Genomic DNA, 18,023 nt, shown 5'->3' with positions numbered 1-18,023 from the left:
TGGGATTTTTAGAAGAACCCGATAAGCCACTTATTTGCCCATCTATCGTCTCGTACTTACACATTTGTAATATTAATAGAAATAACAATGTATTTTTCTTGTATAATAATATATGGATGAAAAGACTTGCCGATTTTTATCTTCATTACTGAATTAGGTCCTTCTGGGAATCCGGCGGGTATTGAGTAAGAGGTCGTGTATTTCAGGTCTGATGTTGTGGGGAAATGAAATGGAGGAACATCCTCTGTTCGGGAGAGGGGTCTGCAAGTGGCCCGGCTGTGATGCTCTCGCTGACGACTACCAGGCTTTCCTCAAGTGAGACCACCTACCTGACTTTCCTTATGTATTTTTATTAAATTAAATTGCTGAAGTATTTTTGAAAACTGGTAACACTCGTTAGGTTTATTTCCGCATCAGGAATCCTGATTTGTAATTGACTTTTTGGCTGCTTTTCTGAAAATTGATTAATTATTAAAATGTTAAAAAAATGAAACGTATCTTTACAACGTAACGTACAGCGGGCTCACGAGTGCTCATAATTAAATATTCTAGTGAAAGCTCATAAGAGACTGCAAAGGATTGTTCATTCATGGTAATGTCTGGAGTTTCAAATCTACGACTTCATTCATAACTATTATCTATATTTTTTGTATTAACGCATTAACGTTAATGCATAACTATAATATATTTGCTAATTTTTAATTATTTTAATTGTAATTGTAAACAAATTAATTAGTTTCATGACGTTTTTGAGATTAGCTCAATTACAATGACATTCATATATCGAAGGTTGAAAAGCTATACGCAACATTTATTTTAATTATTATATTAATTATTTTAATTGAACTTCAATTAAATTTATTCCATTGAAATAGCTGAAGAAGTTTTTTTTCGTTATGATATTTTTTCTAAATTTTCAAACTTTGAATAGATCTCCTTTTTTTTGTATTGATGGGATAAAAGTTGTAAAGTTGCAAATTTCGCTTAAATCTATTCACTTCCCGACGTGTCAGTTTCGAAGAACAGAATTCGCGATCTGCTTAGTTGAACGGTCTAGTTTTCGTTGGGTTACATTGAAATGGGTTGGGTGGCAGACACCTGGAGGCGGCGCACACGCTGGACGACCGCTCGGCGGCGCAGGCGCGCGTGCAGATGCAGGTGGTGGCGCAGCTCGAGCTGCAGCTGCGGCGCGAGCGGGACCGCCTGGCCGCCATGATGCGGCACCTGCACGCCGCGCGCGACCACCACGCGCACAAGCACGGTCCGTACTCCGTCACTACTCAAATCCGTCAAATAACTATAAGTACTAGCCGTCCACCGCTACTACTGAAACCCGTCAAATAACCGCACTCCACACTATAACTATAACTAATAACGTCTATTACTGGTGGTAGGACGTATTGACAGTCCGTACGATGGTAGGGACCATCGCCCCGGCTATTTCTGCCGTGAAGCAGTAATGTGTTTTGGTTTGTAGGACGGGGCAGCCGTTGTAACTATACTTGAGACCTTAGAACTTATATCTCAAGGTGGGTGGGCATTTACATTGTAGATGTCTATGGGCTCCAGTAACCACCAGGTGGGCTGTGAGTTCGTCCACCCATCTAAGCAATAAAAAAAATATATCATAATCCTCTCCTTATGCAATGGGGTAGTATTGTATGAAGCTGTATTGCGAATAAGCCAAACCAACTGTTAGAGGGTATTTCTTCTTCCACCTTTTGGGCTTTAAGCTCGTCGTAAGGCTCAGCTACGAAAACAATCATTCCGAATGAGTGTTTTGTATTAGCTTCAGGAGGCCCGAGCGAGGGGACATCACCGGGGCCCGTTAGAAGACGCGTCTCCGACAAGTCAGGAGTCGCCATTGCCGGAGGTAAGCCGTCTATCTAGTCAATTAAGTCGTCAATATATTACTTGAACCCGATAAATAAAAAGTCATTTTTTATATTAATTATTAATAAACCTGTCGATTAAACCGTCATTTTGTTACTCGAACCTGTCAAATAAGATTGCCATTCTGTTAATTGTTTAGGTAAAGTTACACAAGTCGAATAGTTTGTTACATTAATGATTTATTGCGCGTGAGATGGGGAAGAAAATTCCTTCAGTAATGATGAAATGTTCGTTTTTTATATCAATTTCATGTATCTATGGCAGGCAACATTCACTATGAGATGAATGCGCTCTTTAATATTTGTTTAAGTCGTCGTAGCCTGATGATGTAGGATGAGACGACCGGCGCATTTGTAACTAGCTATGCTACTACGCTGTGGTTCGAATCCCGCTGACAGGCACCTATTTTTCTCATTAAATACGTACTGAACAAATGTTCACGATTGACTTCCACGGTGAAAAAACAACATCGTGTAATAAATAACACCATGCAAATGAGACGTAGACCTCAAGTTTCAAGCCGCGCCTCAATGCTCACGTTGTGATGCCCACAAGTTCGCTTAACAATCTGACTATTAATAAAAAAAAACTGATTTAATTTAGTTGTCTATCTTTCTAAAATCTGTGTTGTGATTGGTAATGTTGTTTAAAATTTAAAATGATTTCCTATCAAGGTCTTCCTTATATGCTCGAAAGAGCTGGACTCGATGTACAGCAAGGTAGGTGTCAAACTCGGCGGAAGAGGGAGGGGGGTTGGGAGGTCACGCTGTTAGAAACCGGTATCCCGTCTGATTCGACCACGTGGTCGTCATGTGACTTCCACCTCATGTCTCAAGTGTCTCAAGTGGCGGTCATGATATCTAAAAGGATAAGCACAACGTTGCGAAGTGTACATTGATCTGACATTGATGAAATGTACACGAGTGCTAAATATGAGCGGGTACTGAGTCTCTCGCCGGATCTTCTCAGTGGGTCGCGGTTACGATCCGGTGGTAGATTCTGGAAAGCACGGCTCTAGCTAGAGCTAGTGTTACTGGACTACGCATCTAGTGAAGCCAGAACAGCCTCTCGAAGCTCGTCGTAGGTACGCACCGTGACACCCGAGTTTGCCCCGCGCTTTGAGGGCTCCCGCGACCACCCAGCCCTGACCTACACTCATGTTTGAATACCTTGCCTTCCAGAGATCCAACGGAACCGAGAGTTCTACAAGACGGCAGACGTGCGACCTCCGTTCACGTACGCGTCCCTCATACGGCAGGTACGCCATCTCCATATCAAGACCCTCTGTATGCCAATCCGAGATCATAACATAACATAATAAATAGGATAGATTAAGAAATATCTAATAACAATAGCAAAAACTGGTGGTTGGACCTCTTGTGAGTCCGCACGGGTAGGTACCACCACCCCGCCTATTTCTGCATTGTAACTATACTGAGACCTTAGAAATTATATCTGAAGGTGGGTGGCGCATTTACGTTATGGGGTCCACTAACCACTTAGCATCAGGTGGGCTGTGAGCTCGTCGACCCATCTAAGCAATAAAAAAATATTTGCGTTCTAAATATCAGATGTGATAACATATTATTGTCTCTTAATTAAATTAACATAGTTGAATTCAATACATAAATAAAAATAAGCAACTTAGGATTACATGCGATTTCTAGCTTTACGTTAAGACCCCGCGCAGTGTAACAGCTACTGACGCTCAGGTTCAACGACCTCCTCTAGCGCAAGCGGCGTTCCGCAACCACCTTCGCCATACATTGCTGGCCAACCATAACAAGTACTTATTACTCTAATGGTTATTTTTTCCATTTATTGACGAACCACATAATACATTTCAGGCCATAATCGAATCTCCCGATAAGCAGTTGACTCTGAACGAGATCTACAACTGGTTCCAGTCGACATTCTGCTACTTCAGGCGCAACGCGGCCACTTGGAAGGTACGTCCATGACCTACTCTAGACAATAACGTTGTAAAATAAACTTAAAAGACCAGAAATAAATTAGGCAAATTAATAAAAAAAAAATTAGCGTTAAATATAGATCAAAATAAATTATTATATCAATAATTTAAATAAATAAAAATTAACACTACAATAAAATTATAATTGAGAGCAAATAAAGGAACTGTTCTGATACTACTAAAAGTATTATTAACTAGAATGAATTTTTAATGTAACACACAACTAATTGAATTTGATTCTGAACCATTGAGTATACGCACGAGTCGATCGGAAGGTAAACGTAGAAAGAAGGTAGAACATTATTATGCTATGATCTATTTTAGTCTCTAATTTATAAGGTATTGGATCCAAAATCGAAAAGTAATCTGTAACAATAGCAGATCTTTGACAGTAATAAAATAGAAAACATGATTACATATTTATTATAATGATACTCGCATTCGTTTTGGATCCAGTAACGAATTGTTTGAAGTGTTGTCATTGAATTTTGGATAAAAAAAGTTTTGAGGTGACCCAAAATCAATCTTCGCGATAGTTTACCTATTTATTGTGTAGTTAAAACGTAAATTTGTAGATTAATATTGTGCTCTACGAACTTTAAGATGTGATGATGTGCTCTATCAGACAATCTCGTTTGAGCCTTCACCGGCGCACTTAATTAATTAACGCATTAAAAAAAACAAGCACATCGCCAAAATATGTGTGTAAGCAATAAGCAAATTTAGCATCGAACGAATAAAGAATAGACTAGTACGAACAAACAGAACGCAGTGCGTCACAACCTGTCGCTGCACAAATGCTTTATGCGCGTCGAGAACGTGAAGGGAGCCGTGTGGACGGTCGACGAGGTCGAGTTCTACAAGCGGCGCCCGCAGCGAGCCGCGCACGCGCCGCCGCCCATGCACCACGCCGGGTACGCGCGTCCAACGAATGCACTATACAGACTTACACATTCACACTGTCTACATCACAGTTCGCATCATACTCGCACAGTCTACATTACAGTTCCCATCATACTCGCACTGTCTATGTGAGAGGCAATAATATACTTATATTGTCTACATTACAGTTAACAGTATACTCGCATTGTCTACATTACAGTTCGCAGCATTCTCGCACTGTCTATGTGACAGGCAATAATGTACTTACACTGTCTACATTACAGTTCCCATTATACTCACACTGTCTACATTACAATTCGCATCATACTCACTCTGACTACGATACAGCTACCATTATACTCGAACTGTCATTACAGGCAATACTATACTTACACTATCTACATTACAACTACAATCATCAGAGAAGCACTGAAATACATCACAGAAGCACTGTCTATTTTATAGAATAAGACCATATCCACACTAGTCACAATACACATATTTTCAGAACAGAACTGTCTACACAAATGTTTATATAACGCTCCCACTGTCTATATGCTAATTTGCATGATATGTAACACTTTCATTATCACACAACTTATAATATATTTATAAGAAACTGTTTATATTACAAAGTAACTTGATCAACACAATAGAAAAAAAGCTTACATGAAGTAACACTGTCTACATCACATTTTATGTGAAAAGAAAACAACAATATTTACAATACAGTCTACACGACTAAACTGCCTATATTTCATAAAACATGACAACTATACTATCTTACATATCGCTGCGTTTACAAAACAAACCTAATACGTTACAGACTTACCAATTCATTTGACAGTAATCACATTGGCTACATAACATACTCAATTGCCGTTGCGTGTAAAAGTATGTATTCCACAATGTCTATATAAAAATAGACAATTAACAAACACACATAAGAAAAAAACCATGGAATTGATAAAACCTCCATTTAAACTGAAATGCATTACTGTTTCATGGCAGATATAGGGGAATTGGTGTTAACGCGGGGTCACAGTACATAAACAACCATAAAAAATATAAGCTAATTATTTTTGACACACCACACGTGGACATTAACGGATCTTTGATAGACTTGGTGGGAATGAAAGAACCGCGTCTCGATCTCATTCGCACAATCGAATTACGGATCGATCATCATCACCTCAGCCGTTCACTGCTGAACATAGGCCTCTCCAATCGATCTCCAGTGCGGCTGGGCCGTTACCTCTTGCATCCAACGTGACCCAGCGATATTCACTAGGTCGTCCATCCATCTGATAGGTGGCTGTCTCACGCTGCACTTGCCAGTACGTGGTCTCCACGTTCTCCCTTTCTCACTTTCTCTCTCTCTCTCTCTCTACCACTGCTATGAATTGGCATTAGTATTGATATTCGCATTCATAATTTTATAGACTAACCAACTTATATACGCAAAAATCGAAATTGAGATTTCTTCCAACATACATCTAAGGCCTCACTAATACTCCGATACTTGCATTAATTTCATAATACACTCAAATATATTTCGTATACACGTAATATTTTCATTATGACATAGGTGACTATAAAAAGGGCGAGATCAAAACGTCCAAGTGGTTTTAATCGTAAATATGATTGCTTTTTAGAAATTCCTTCTTTGTACGAAATTAATTAACTCGAAATTTAACCTTAGCTTTTATTATACCCGCGAAAGTATAATAGTTTTATGAAGATTGTGGTACATATCCACGTATATAATAAGATCCGCCTGTTAGCTAATCCAGTTCAACTTGTTTGGAATTTGAAGTCCTCATGTGCGACCCTAAGAGCAATGTAGCATGAGCATAGATTAAAATCTCGATATTTTCTTTAAGTCGTATCTCGATAGGAATACACATTATTACATAATGAACAAGAGAGATAATTTGTTCTGAGTTAAAGTAATACGACATACAGACAGACTAATACTATACATACTGACACACTATATACATAAATAAAAGCCAACATGGCTACACAAGACACCTACACTCACTGAACAGTTTTCGGTACATTTCAATACCTTCTCTTAAATATTTTCTATCTAACCTAGCGATGTATCTAATTTTTATTGTGTAAATAAACGTTTTATCTCGTTTCAGATTTGAATTTTGTAATTATTAATGTAGTGGGTTTTGGATTGATTGTGAGTGGCTTCATAACTAGTGTTTACAATTTTATATATTGCGCTTCGCCCTGGTTATGTCGTCACAATGTGAGTTTTGTAATTGTATTTTTGTATTTAGGTCTCGATATATGTTTGTGTTTGTGGGTTTTCAGCGCAACGGTGAATAACGTTTCTCTCGCTTGCCTATTAACCTCGCTCCTGTCATCTGCTCCCTTCCTTGGGGTTTCTTCTCCATCAGATCCTGCATGAAATCGTTTATGATTGGTATTTCTCAACGACGATCTTATTGTGCTTTCATCGTAATTTAATTATCCATCATCATTCAACTATTCGATTATTGTTTTTCCTTCGATTCATTCTATCACGGATGACGATGAAAGCACTTTTTTTTAAGGTTAAGTTATTATTTTTCTAAATTCGGATCGGTCATAAGATCGGTAACATCTTAGATTTTATGTTTAATGGCGATAAATTATAGAACGCTATCCGGACGAACCTGTCTCTGCACAAATGTTTCGTGCGCTACGAGGACGACTTCGGCTCGTTTTGGATGGTCGACGACGCTGAGTTTGTGAAGAGACGGCACCTGAGTCGGGGCAGGCCTAGGAAATATGAGCCAACGGCGCCGGGACCCAATGCTCCAGCACAGTAAGGGCGCAGCCGCACCGGGAATTGCGACCGTCCAACGAATCTAGTAACATAGATTCAATTTTTTGTTTTGTTCATATTCACGATTTTTAGAATCTGTCGCGTGTGATTTCCCAAAATGTCTGATAATAATATTGATTCCAGTTGAAATTGTTTCGCAATATGACTTTTTTTTTTGAAAAAAAAACATGCAAGTGTACGAATAAATAAAAATAAAAATTAGGAAGAGCTCAACTATAAAATTTTTTCAACAGATAATCGATAAAAAATGACGTATAATTAAACGAGAACTAGAGATCGTTGGACGATCGCGTCCATAATCATCAATACTTTATGTGAGATCTAGCACAACGGCTGAAAATTATCATGAAAATAATAAAATGAATGCGATAATTTTCGGGTAACGCATTGATGTTTCTGGCCATTTCTGTAAAATGTTCCACTGTGTACAATTAGTTTAATTCAACATGTCATGTTAGTTTGTACTAGAGAGAGGTGTTCGTTTCGAAAATAGAATCTTACAATTGACTTTGTGCGATTGATTTTGAACTTGCAAGATTCATAGATTTCCGGAAACAATTGTGTCATCAAAGTAAATCAACCGCACATAACTAGACTCCTAGAGTGCCTAGCTATAACAAATTGTTTTGCAATAGTTTTTAACATCACATTATGAATATAACTTGTTGTTCAATGAATTAGCTTCGTTCATATGTTGCTATGTAATTACCGGACTTTTTATTTCTATTTGGTGGAAACCATTCATTGGTTTGAATCAAATCGATCTATTTCCAATAAAAGTTTGTCACGTTATGCATGTTAATTGCATTTAATGCAAATTATTGTAAAGAAGGATCGTCGTTGGACTTCCAAGTAAGATTACTAGTGAACTTTATGTCATCTTGTTTTCCTTTTCACGAATTCTGCATGTTTTACCCTCATTAAAAATTACTGGTATAAAATATTCGCTTTTATTGTGCTTTAGCTGCATTTTGACGTCGCATGTTAGTTCTTAGTATTTCTCATTTTTATTAATATGGCTTGCCTTTTTTCCATTTCTCTTTTTATTATATTTTTTATTTTTTACTTCTATTCACACGCACACACATTCACCATGTTTACACAAATTACACTTACACGAAATTGGAATTTGATTCAAAATTATACACTTGACAGAATCACACAAAGCATAGATAAGGTACAGAGTATGAAATAATTTTTTTGTGAAACTAAAATTAGAAGCTGATATATTTTTTGTGATTTTGTGATAAGTTCAAAATGTAATGAAATCAGTGCATAGTAAATTAGATTTTTTTTTTTTTTAATAAATTGATTTCTAAACTTTTTTTTAATGATTCAGATTCGAACATTAACCACATGTATCTAAACAGGTTCATGGGAGCTCAAAGCCCACCAATGATGACAAGTCCTCATGGCTACAGTGAAGCGCTGAAAAGAAATCTCCAGGTATTGTTGAAATCTAGAGTTGCACACCCAACTACAAAACTTTGAAGTAATTAACCATAAATCACAGAATGAGGTTTTAATTATAAATGTCGCCTGTTTTAAAAGTTTAGTTTTAATTTGCATTATTTCAGGAGCTACTTTGGAATTATTGATAAAAATGATTTCGCTTTAATAACGTATTATTTTGGATGTGCTAATGAGAGTACCGATATTTAATTTCTTTATTTTCATTTAACAAAATGTATCGTATCCGCAGGGGATGATGGAAGATTGCAACTTGTCCTACATGTCCGGTGAGGACCACATGATGCAAACCGAGGACTATCCGTCTTCGCACGAGGAGTATAGGTGAGGTTCTGTTACAGTAACCGATAATTTTCACAGATGTTAAGAGTCCTTTGGAAGCATCAAACCAAAATATCCAACAAACACTCTGTTGAATTTTGCATTATGACTTTGAGGCAAAATTGCAATATCCTTATAATCTAAAGTATGCTGGATATCGAGATCTGAAGATAAACTAACGCATATTATTCAAGTTGATGGAAGAAAATTTATGGAGCGAAACGCCTGAAGGTTTGAAACTGAAGCTTCAAAGTAAAATACCGTCATCTACCTTGACAGTGGATGACCACAAATGAAAAACAAATGGGAAAATCACCATATGTTTTCTGCCAGGACAAGTGAACGAGCTCACGGCCCACGCCATGTTAACTAGTTACCGGAGTCCTTAAACATCAATAACGTCAATGCTACCATCCACCTCGAGGCTTGAATTCTAAGTCTCAGAGCTATAGTACAACAGCTGCCTTTCCCTTTAATTCGGAACGCATTACAGCTTCCCGGCAGAAACGGGCAGGGTGGTGGCACATACCCGGGCGGGGTCACAAGACGCCCTGCCACCAGCTTTCAAACTGGAACAAAAATTTTGGTTTTAGAACGAGCATATACATACATAACCTTTACCACTTTATGCTGTAAGCACTATGAAAGAGTATTGTTTAAAGTAAGGACTTATTATTATAAACGAATAAATATTGGTCTTTATCATTTGTTTCAGCCGACCCCCAATACTGAACGGCTACGGCAGCAGTTCATCCCATGAGGTGAAGGCCGAAGACTTGAGCGCTAATGACACACAGGATATTAAACCCAATATATACGCGCTTAAAAACGAGATTCAAGCGTCTGATTACTCTAATAAAGGTACGTATGGTACAGGAATTGGAAAAACTATCAAATTTTAATTAGAGCATCGCAATGTGTTATAGCTTAAGTGGGTTCGCCTGGGAAATTTATCAAAATACCTTGAAGTCTTCATTCGTTCAGTAAACATAGATTGGATTAATATTAGTCGCCGTGGCCTAAAGGTTAAGTTCGACGCCGAGATAAGTATCGAGTGATGTGACTGTGCCAGGGTTTGGGTCTCGTAGGTAGTTAACGGTAGGCAGCGGCTTGGCTCTGTTCCTGGCATTGCTGAAGTCCATGGGCGATGGTAACCACTCGTCATCAGGTGGGTCGTACGCTCGTCGGCCTAGAGGGCAACAAAAAAAAAACAATTCGTAGGCAGGTACTATTTTTTCTAATGAAATACGTACTTAAATTATGTTCACGAATGACTTCCATGGTGAAGGAATAACACGTCACATCGAGTAATAAAAATCATACCCGCAAAATTATTTATTTGCGAAACTACTGGTAGGTACGATAGCCGTGCCTATTTCTGCCGCGGAGCAGTTAAGAGTTCCAGTTTGAAAGGTAGGAGAGCCGATACGCTATACAACTGATAGTTAGGACTCATGTCTCAAGATCGAAAGCGATATTAACGTATTAACGATAGTTTCATTCAGTTGTCTTTCCATCACCAGCCGGCGACTACTCCAACAAGGAGTCTTCGAGCAATCGTTCCGGCGAGGGAAGCAGTTACGACGATTACCGTCCCGAAGACAGATACCGTCCCTCCATATCCCACATCAAGGACGAAGCCGAGAACCTCTCACTGAACGAGCAAAGATCTGAAAAGTAAAACCGAGATAAGTCTATCCAACCATTCGATACGCGTTATCGATACATATATAACCTACCTTTATTAATGTGGATTGCGAAAGGATTTAGAAGATATTTTCTATCTAAAATACAGTTACATCATTTACTCTTGATTATGTTTATGTAAGCGCGAATAGTTTTCCAATCCACCAACGCAGATCATATCCTTTGCGTTTAACATACGAAGATTCGTTCAGATTACTAATTAGGGAACTGCAATGGAAAGCAAAGTGAAATCTTACGATACCTCGATGATATAGTTGTGTCTGTTGACTCTGCGTAGAGACAATGGTTGTTGCAAATATATGTATTTTAATAATGAGTACTAAAAAGTATCCATACAGAATTTCGAAGTTCGAAGGCTTTGGAATAGAGAGAGAGAGAGAGAAAGCGAGTGAGATAGGGAGAAAAGTGAGAGCGAGAGTATGGATTTTTGCTCTCCAAATCAATTTGGATAGAAAAATTACCGGGTTGTTTTATCTGAACGATCATATCGTTTGACGTTCTTGACGTACATATGTCACTTTTCATGGCGGGCAACAAGCAAAGGGAATAAGCTTAATGTTCCCAAAATTAATTTGGGAAATGTATTCAGTAGCATGTCAATGTTTCTTGATTAGTAATCTGTTCGTGTCATAATAATACGAATATAAAAACATAAATATTTACGGGTTTAGATCTATTAAATGTTAGGCAGTGTTTATATAGAAATGTGTTCACAATTGGATTTCGAGTATGGGCGATCTCCTAAACGGGAGTTTTGTTACAACCAAATATATTTTTTTTTCGCTTAATACGAACGTGCCCGGCTCTTAGCGGGACTATTTCAAGTATTATAGGTTTATCCTTTAGTCTTTATAACTTGGTAGCTAAGGTCTAAAATTAGTCGTGTAGTTAGCTAAGTTAAGTTTTAGTGGAAAATATTTAGATATTCCAAACGGTTTATACCTTTAAATGTTCATATCAATAATGAAAATATTTAATCGTTTGTAATATAAAGGTAAGCACAATAAGTAGTTGTATCTGTGTGTAAAGGTTCGATTAGGTATTGCGCATAGCGTTTTCGTTAATTCGATTCACATTTAACGCTTCCGACGAGTGAATTATTCGTTTATGTTTCTAGATTGTTCTGTAGCGATATATCGATCGGGAATTATCGATTTTTGTTTCGATTCCAATTAGCGATTGAGACACGGGTGATTTGAATTTTTTCGCGAAGCGTCCGCCATTGTACCGAATGATTAAGATAATTATATATCTATGTCTATATATTATCTACTTAAACATTACGAATATATAAATAAGACAGATCTCAAATAATCAATGGAGTCGAAACAGTAACGTGATTCATGAAGGAATTGATTTCATAAGTGATCTGAATTATATTATATATATATATTTTTGAAATGTAACCGTTTTTTTATTTTTTATTTTTTTTAATCGCGAATATATTTTGTGATGTGTTATTATAATATTATCGTTTTTAGTGATTAGTTTTATTGGTTTTTTTTTATTATTATTTTTATTTAGGACTAAGCTTTAATTGGTTTTCTATCTTGGTGATATCGATAAGAAAATAACTCGCCGTGTTTCATCGTAACGAGATATTCTTTGTATTTTTTAATTAAATCGCATTTATATTTATATATCTATTAAGCGTACTTTCTACACCACTAGATTTTTATAATCAAAAAATGTAAGGCGCTATCTGATGATACTTAGCGTATTCATGATAAAAGTGTTTATCCCTTAAAGCATAAAGGTATCGGCCTGTAAATAGCAGGGGGGAGGAGGTCTGCCATTTCCTCCCCTCCCCTCCCCTCAAAAATGTATCTCAACACTACAATACACCCGCAAAAAGAGCTTAAAGCTTATTAGTTTACCGTAGCTGCGAATGATGCACCACACTTTAACTAGAGCTAAAGACTGGTTCGTCCTGTCTCAATTAAAACTACTTTAAGGGCTTAATATCGCGTGTTTCATCAATCAACATTAAAAAATCAGTCATACATAGTATGTATAACCGTTTCTTTATAAAAATACTAATAAATATATAAAAAAATAAAAATACATTCTGAATGGCACCATTTCGTTATAACATTGGTTTACCATTATTAACAACATCGATATGCAGACACTGCACAATATGTACACACTGCTTCATTCATATATGATATGCGTTGCATTAAATAATAATTGGTAATTATATTATATTTATATTTAATCGGTAATAATCTTATATCTCCGGGTGATTTCCACGTTGCCGTCTCCACGACTTAACGCCAGATAATTGTGTGCGTATCATTTCGAACCATCACTAATTTTTAACTATTTCGGACTTTTTATTACCTTCAAAGACCGATTTAATGCGGTGTGAACGTCTGAAGCAAAATGGCGACTAATCGCAAAGTCCTGAAATTGAAATTAAAAAAACGTAGCGCCGAGAAAAAACCGTTAAACATAATTTTGTATATCTTAAAAACTATAACAGACGGCTTTTACATTTATGGTAATAAAAATTTAGCGGTGTGCTTTCATATAAATACATAGTTCTTTCTACCTATGTTGATAGCCTTGAGAGGCTATTTCAGCTTCGCCCTAAAATGTAGGTGAGCTCACGGGGCTCAAACCGGAGTGTTGCTAACACTGGCCCTAGCAAGAGCAGTGCTTCGCAGAATCCACCACCGGATCGGAAACGCGACCCACTGAGAAGATCCGGCGAGAAACTCAGTGAGCTATATAAACACATATACAGGTATATTTATTCTGATATTGTCATATATATCCACAATCCCACCTAAACAAGCCTCACTCAGCATTACATGTAAACACTAAAGCCATTACTTGATTAAGGTTGATAAAAAAAAACATGTTTATGTTTGTTAATAAAATCGAGTTAATTGATGAAGCAGGCTCTATACAGAACCGTATACCTATCGCGCGTGTCTGTCTGTACGTACGCTATTCGTCCGAAACGATTTTCTAAAATTAATTTATACACTTTTATTTTGTATTTTAAATTAGTTTTCCGAATTCTTTTTTGTAAATAAACAGAAAAAACGTATGGGCTGTTTGCGGAAAGCGAATTATTTATGTACCTCCTGGTCGTAATATAGGGATCGCTGTACATTACTGCGTCTGGATCGTGTCGTGTTTAGCTCGGGCGCATATTGCCTGTACCCGGATAAATTTTATAATAGGCCAGAAAATAGGTCGAAACCTGACGGATCGTATGACCTTTTCCAACATTTGCATTAGACAGACCAAATATAAGTATCAGTGGCGACCCGCCCTGCTTCGCTTCGTAAACATTACATATTATTATTGATAGTTGAGTCCCTCGATGTTACACGCAGTTATTGTCGTACCGCGGGGCGAAGCTAGTCTAAAAAAGTCCCTTATATCATCAGCTACCTATCAGTGTAAGTCTCGTCAAAATCGGTCCAGCCGTTCCAGAGATTAGCCGGAACAAACAGACAGACAGACAAAAATTGTAAAAAATGTTATTTTGGTGTATGTACCGTTTATATATTCATATGCATGTAGTAAAAAGCAGTTATTTCAATATTACAAACACACACTCCAATTTTATTTATATGTATAGATCAGCACATAAGGAAAAAAAACTATTTTTGTTTTTTTTTTACAATATAGCACATTTAAAACACGCCAGTTAAGCAAGTGGAACTGACCTCTATCTGCTCCCAAGATCTGGTGTAATTTAAGTACTCAGCAGGATTTGTCTGTTTAGCTCGTCATCACACCCTTCTATTTTAATATACGGAAACTTTCCGGAGAGTAGCCGGTCGGAAAATATGCTTCCGAGCTTGTGAGGCAGGTTACAGATTACTGTTTCAAATGATCATAATGTATACGGGGGTCTAGCTTAGACTTTCACTTAGCTATCGCATATTACATGTCGTAGAAATATTAGATGAAGATAGTAAAATTAAAATAAAAATTTAATAAAAAAATTTTTTAGTAGTAAATAAATAAATAATAATTTCGTCATTGTAATAATCCATTTTTCGGTAAACTTTGTATAGCGAGTTGTGCATTTTCCTAAGCATTTATTAAAAGTAGAATGTTCTCGAATGAAGGGAAAATATCATATCACGGTTATAATAAATTTAGATACGAATTTTAAAATAATCCTTTTTTGAAATTCCGCGGAAACTAACCTATGACGTGGCTTCTTGTTCCCGCCTTTTAGTTTGACAGTCGTGAATTGTCATTCACTTCCCACTCGGGAGAAGCGAAAGCGCGGGAAATTAGCTTTGGAAATAATTGCAACCAGCTAAAAACAAGACGTAGATTACAATATTATGTCTTTTGTTAAGTACGTTCGTGCATTTATTGGATGAATTACAAACAAAAGTTTTTCGAACTCGCGGAGAAAGTTAATTCGATTAAAATCAACGGTTTTATAAAAAGAAAAAACATTGAATTTCCAATACCATTCATACTGTGTACAGTTGAAAACATTCTCGCGTTGGATCGGTACGATAAAAATCTCATCTAGTAAGTGCACAACATATCCATTTACTCCTATATTTTTGCTTTGAAATAATACGTGTTTTTTTTTTTTCGTCAGCCAAGTACAACGAGGAATCATAGAGCACTGTTCGTTTCGGAATTGATTATTGTTGTTATTTGTATGTAGCGATGTTTTATATAAATGGTGTTAGCTTCAACGGGAACTCAACGAGAACGAGTTTCTAAAAATTATCTTGTGATTATCATTAAGTGTGTTTTTAAACGGTTAATTTCTCAAATAAAGTTATTTTTTGGTGTTGTTTTCTTTTTTTAAAGTGAAATTGGGACTTTTCGTTTCACGCGACACTCTTTAGTTCGTTCTTCAAGTTCGAATAAATTTAACGCCATTTTCATTATTGTCAGCTGCAGGTCAGTTTAAAATATGTCACGTAAACTAGAATATTATAGTGTATAAGTTTTACATTTAATATTTTTTTATTGTAGCATTGTAAAATTGAGAGGCACTCCATTGATGTTTTACTTATGTAGATATATCTAAAACAATTGCATATAAATTGAATTTCATCATATTTTATTTTATTTAAATCTACTTACTTTTAATAAATTAAGGTTTACGAAGAAAACAATTATTTTTTTGCAAGTTTTGCTTTTTTAAATGTTATTGTGTATTGAAAAGGAAACTCGTTCTTGTGTTGTCTGTGGTAGATTGTTTTGGCGCGAAACGCGTGACACATTGATATATTAGGTATACATACGTTTATTAAAAATTGTAAATTATACTTAATTAGTGTTGTATTAAACGAAATCATTACAATTAATTAAGAGACTTTTATTTTAATTTAACATTCGATCATGTAGAAAATATGACTAATAAAAAAATCTAGCATGTAATTTTAAAATAATTTTTTTAGTTTATTTTACGACGTAGACATAGACGATTACTCGACCAATCTGATGGTGAATGGTTACCGTCACTCAAAGCCGCTGTCTGTTGCTGAACACTGTATGCCGCGCCAATAAAGAAACGAATCGAAAAGCTAGTTTGAAGACACTTGTCAAAGCGCTCAGGAAACAGTTGAAGCGAAGATCATTCCAAAGCCGGATGTTACGTGGCGAAAAAGGTCTCTTGGAATTGCGCTGTGGATTTTTTTTTTTGTGGACTAGCTCACAGCCCACCTGGTGTTAAGTGGTTACTGGAGCCCATAGACATCCACAACGAAAATGCGCCACCCACCTTGAGATATAAGTTTTAAGGTCTCACGTATAGTCACATGATGATGCAGATGATGCAGAGGTTCTAGGTAGCGCAGATTAACACTGCTCTGCTATCAGTCGGCGCGCTGGTGTGAACAAGACGATAGGATCATCCCATAAGACAAGTCGAGGTAAAACTGTATATCGTCGTACGTTTCACTTCAGTGTAGCCAATAAACACAACTTCGACATGAGAAGTTAGTCGCAGTTACGTCTCTATTGATTGTTGTATCCGCGAATGATAAATAGGTAGAGCAATATTTCTCACAGATCCACGCGCGTTGGTACTACAATATCAGGGGGTAAAAAGCTATTTGGCTTAATCGACATTTTTGCAGCTTCACAGGAGAGGTATTTAAAGTTCAAATTTGGAAAAAATATAACAAAAAAGCTATTTCAATAGAGTTAGTTTTATACTTGTGGTAGGACCTCTTGTGAGTCTGCACGGGTAGGTACCACCAATCCGCCTATTTTAGCCGTGAAGCAATACTGCGTTTCGTTTAGATGGGGCAACCGTTGTACTGTAAAAACTGAAACCTTAGAACTTGTCTCAATTTGGGTGGCATTTAACTTGTAAATGTCGATGGACTCCGGTTAGGTGGGGCGTGAGATCGTTCACATATTTAAACAATAAAAATTAAAAAAAAAATTTTTTTTTTAATCTAAGCTGATACCTGAGCCTTCAGAGGCTATTTCAGCGGAACCTTAACTATTAGGTGAGCTCACGGGGTTCAAACCTGACGACGTTGCTAACACGAACCCTAGCAAGAGCCGTGATTTGCAGAATTTACCACCGGATAGGAAACGCGACCCACTGAGAAGATCCGGCGAGAAACTCAGTGGGCTGTGTCTGAGGGTTAATTTACTCGTCGAGCCCTTCGTCGCAAGCGACGTGTTTGACGAGAACGATGACCGGTGCTTGAAGTACCTAAAAGCACCGTTAGTGGATCGGGACCGAAATGACGTGTTTGGGGCGACGTCGACTGCTTTCCATTCTTTTCGCAGGATCGAGAGTGTAGTTACCGGCGGCCACGATGAGAGGGTTCTCGTGTCGAGCCGCTTTAACGAAGTGAACGCGACCTAAGCCGCTACGAAATAATGTTAACAAAGCTATCTGTTATCTATGAGTGAAACTGTGGATAGGCCGGTTTTGCATCAAAATTTATTATATTTTAAATAAATTCCACA

The 18,023-nt window shown here is 37.1% G+C and overlaps 1 protein-coding gene across 4 annotated transcripts in view; it reads left to right on the top strand.

The window, feature by feature from the left end:
- The window catches only part of LOC101746416 (forkhead box protein P1), a 109,540-nt gene extending 93,141 nt beyond the window's left edge, over positions 1 to 16,399 (top strand). For 3 of the 4 annotated variants that reach the window (XM_021346122.3, XM_012697793.4, XM_021346123.3), the window contains 10 exons: positions 207 to 315; positions 1,095 to 1,261; positions 1,790 to 1,873; positions 3,075 to 3,151; positions 3,741 to 3,842; positions 7,402 to 7,571; positions 8,963 to 9,038; positions 9,295 to 9,386; positions 10,099 to 10,244; positions 10,907 to 16,399. In XM_021346122.3, coding sequence (XP_021201797.1) covers positions 207 to 315; positions 1,095 to 1,261; positions 1,790 to 1,873; positions 3,075 to 3,151; positions 3,741 to 3,842; positions 7,402 to 7,571; positions 8,963 to 9,038; positions 9,295 to 9,386; positions 10,099 to 10,244; positions 10,907 to 11,064 — 1,181 coding nt within the window. In that variant the 3' untranslated portion in view covers positions 11,065 to 16,399. Of the gene's footprint in view, positions 1 to 206; positions 316 to 1,094; positions 1,262 to 1,789; positions 1,874 to 3,074; positions 3,152 to 3,740; positions 3,843 to 4,630; positions 4,780 to 7,401; positions 7,572 to 8,962; positions 9,039 to 9,294; positions 9,387 to 10,098; positions 10,245 to 10,906 lie in introns of all 4 variants that reach the window. The other variant, XM_012697794.4, reaches the window with a different exon arrangement.
- The last annotated feature ends 1,624 nt before the right edge of the window (positions 16,400 to 18,023 follow it).

The sequence above is a fragment of the Bombyx mori genome, chromosome 27, assembly GCF_030269925.1.
Source record: "Bombyx mori chromosome 27, ASM3026992v2".
NCBI lineage: Eukaryota > Metazoa > Arthropoda > Insecta > Lepidoptera > Bombycidae > Bombyx > Bombyx mori.
Note: the sequence above shows the minus strand (reverse complement) of the source record. Positions and strands in the feature narration are given on the sequence as shown.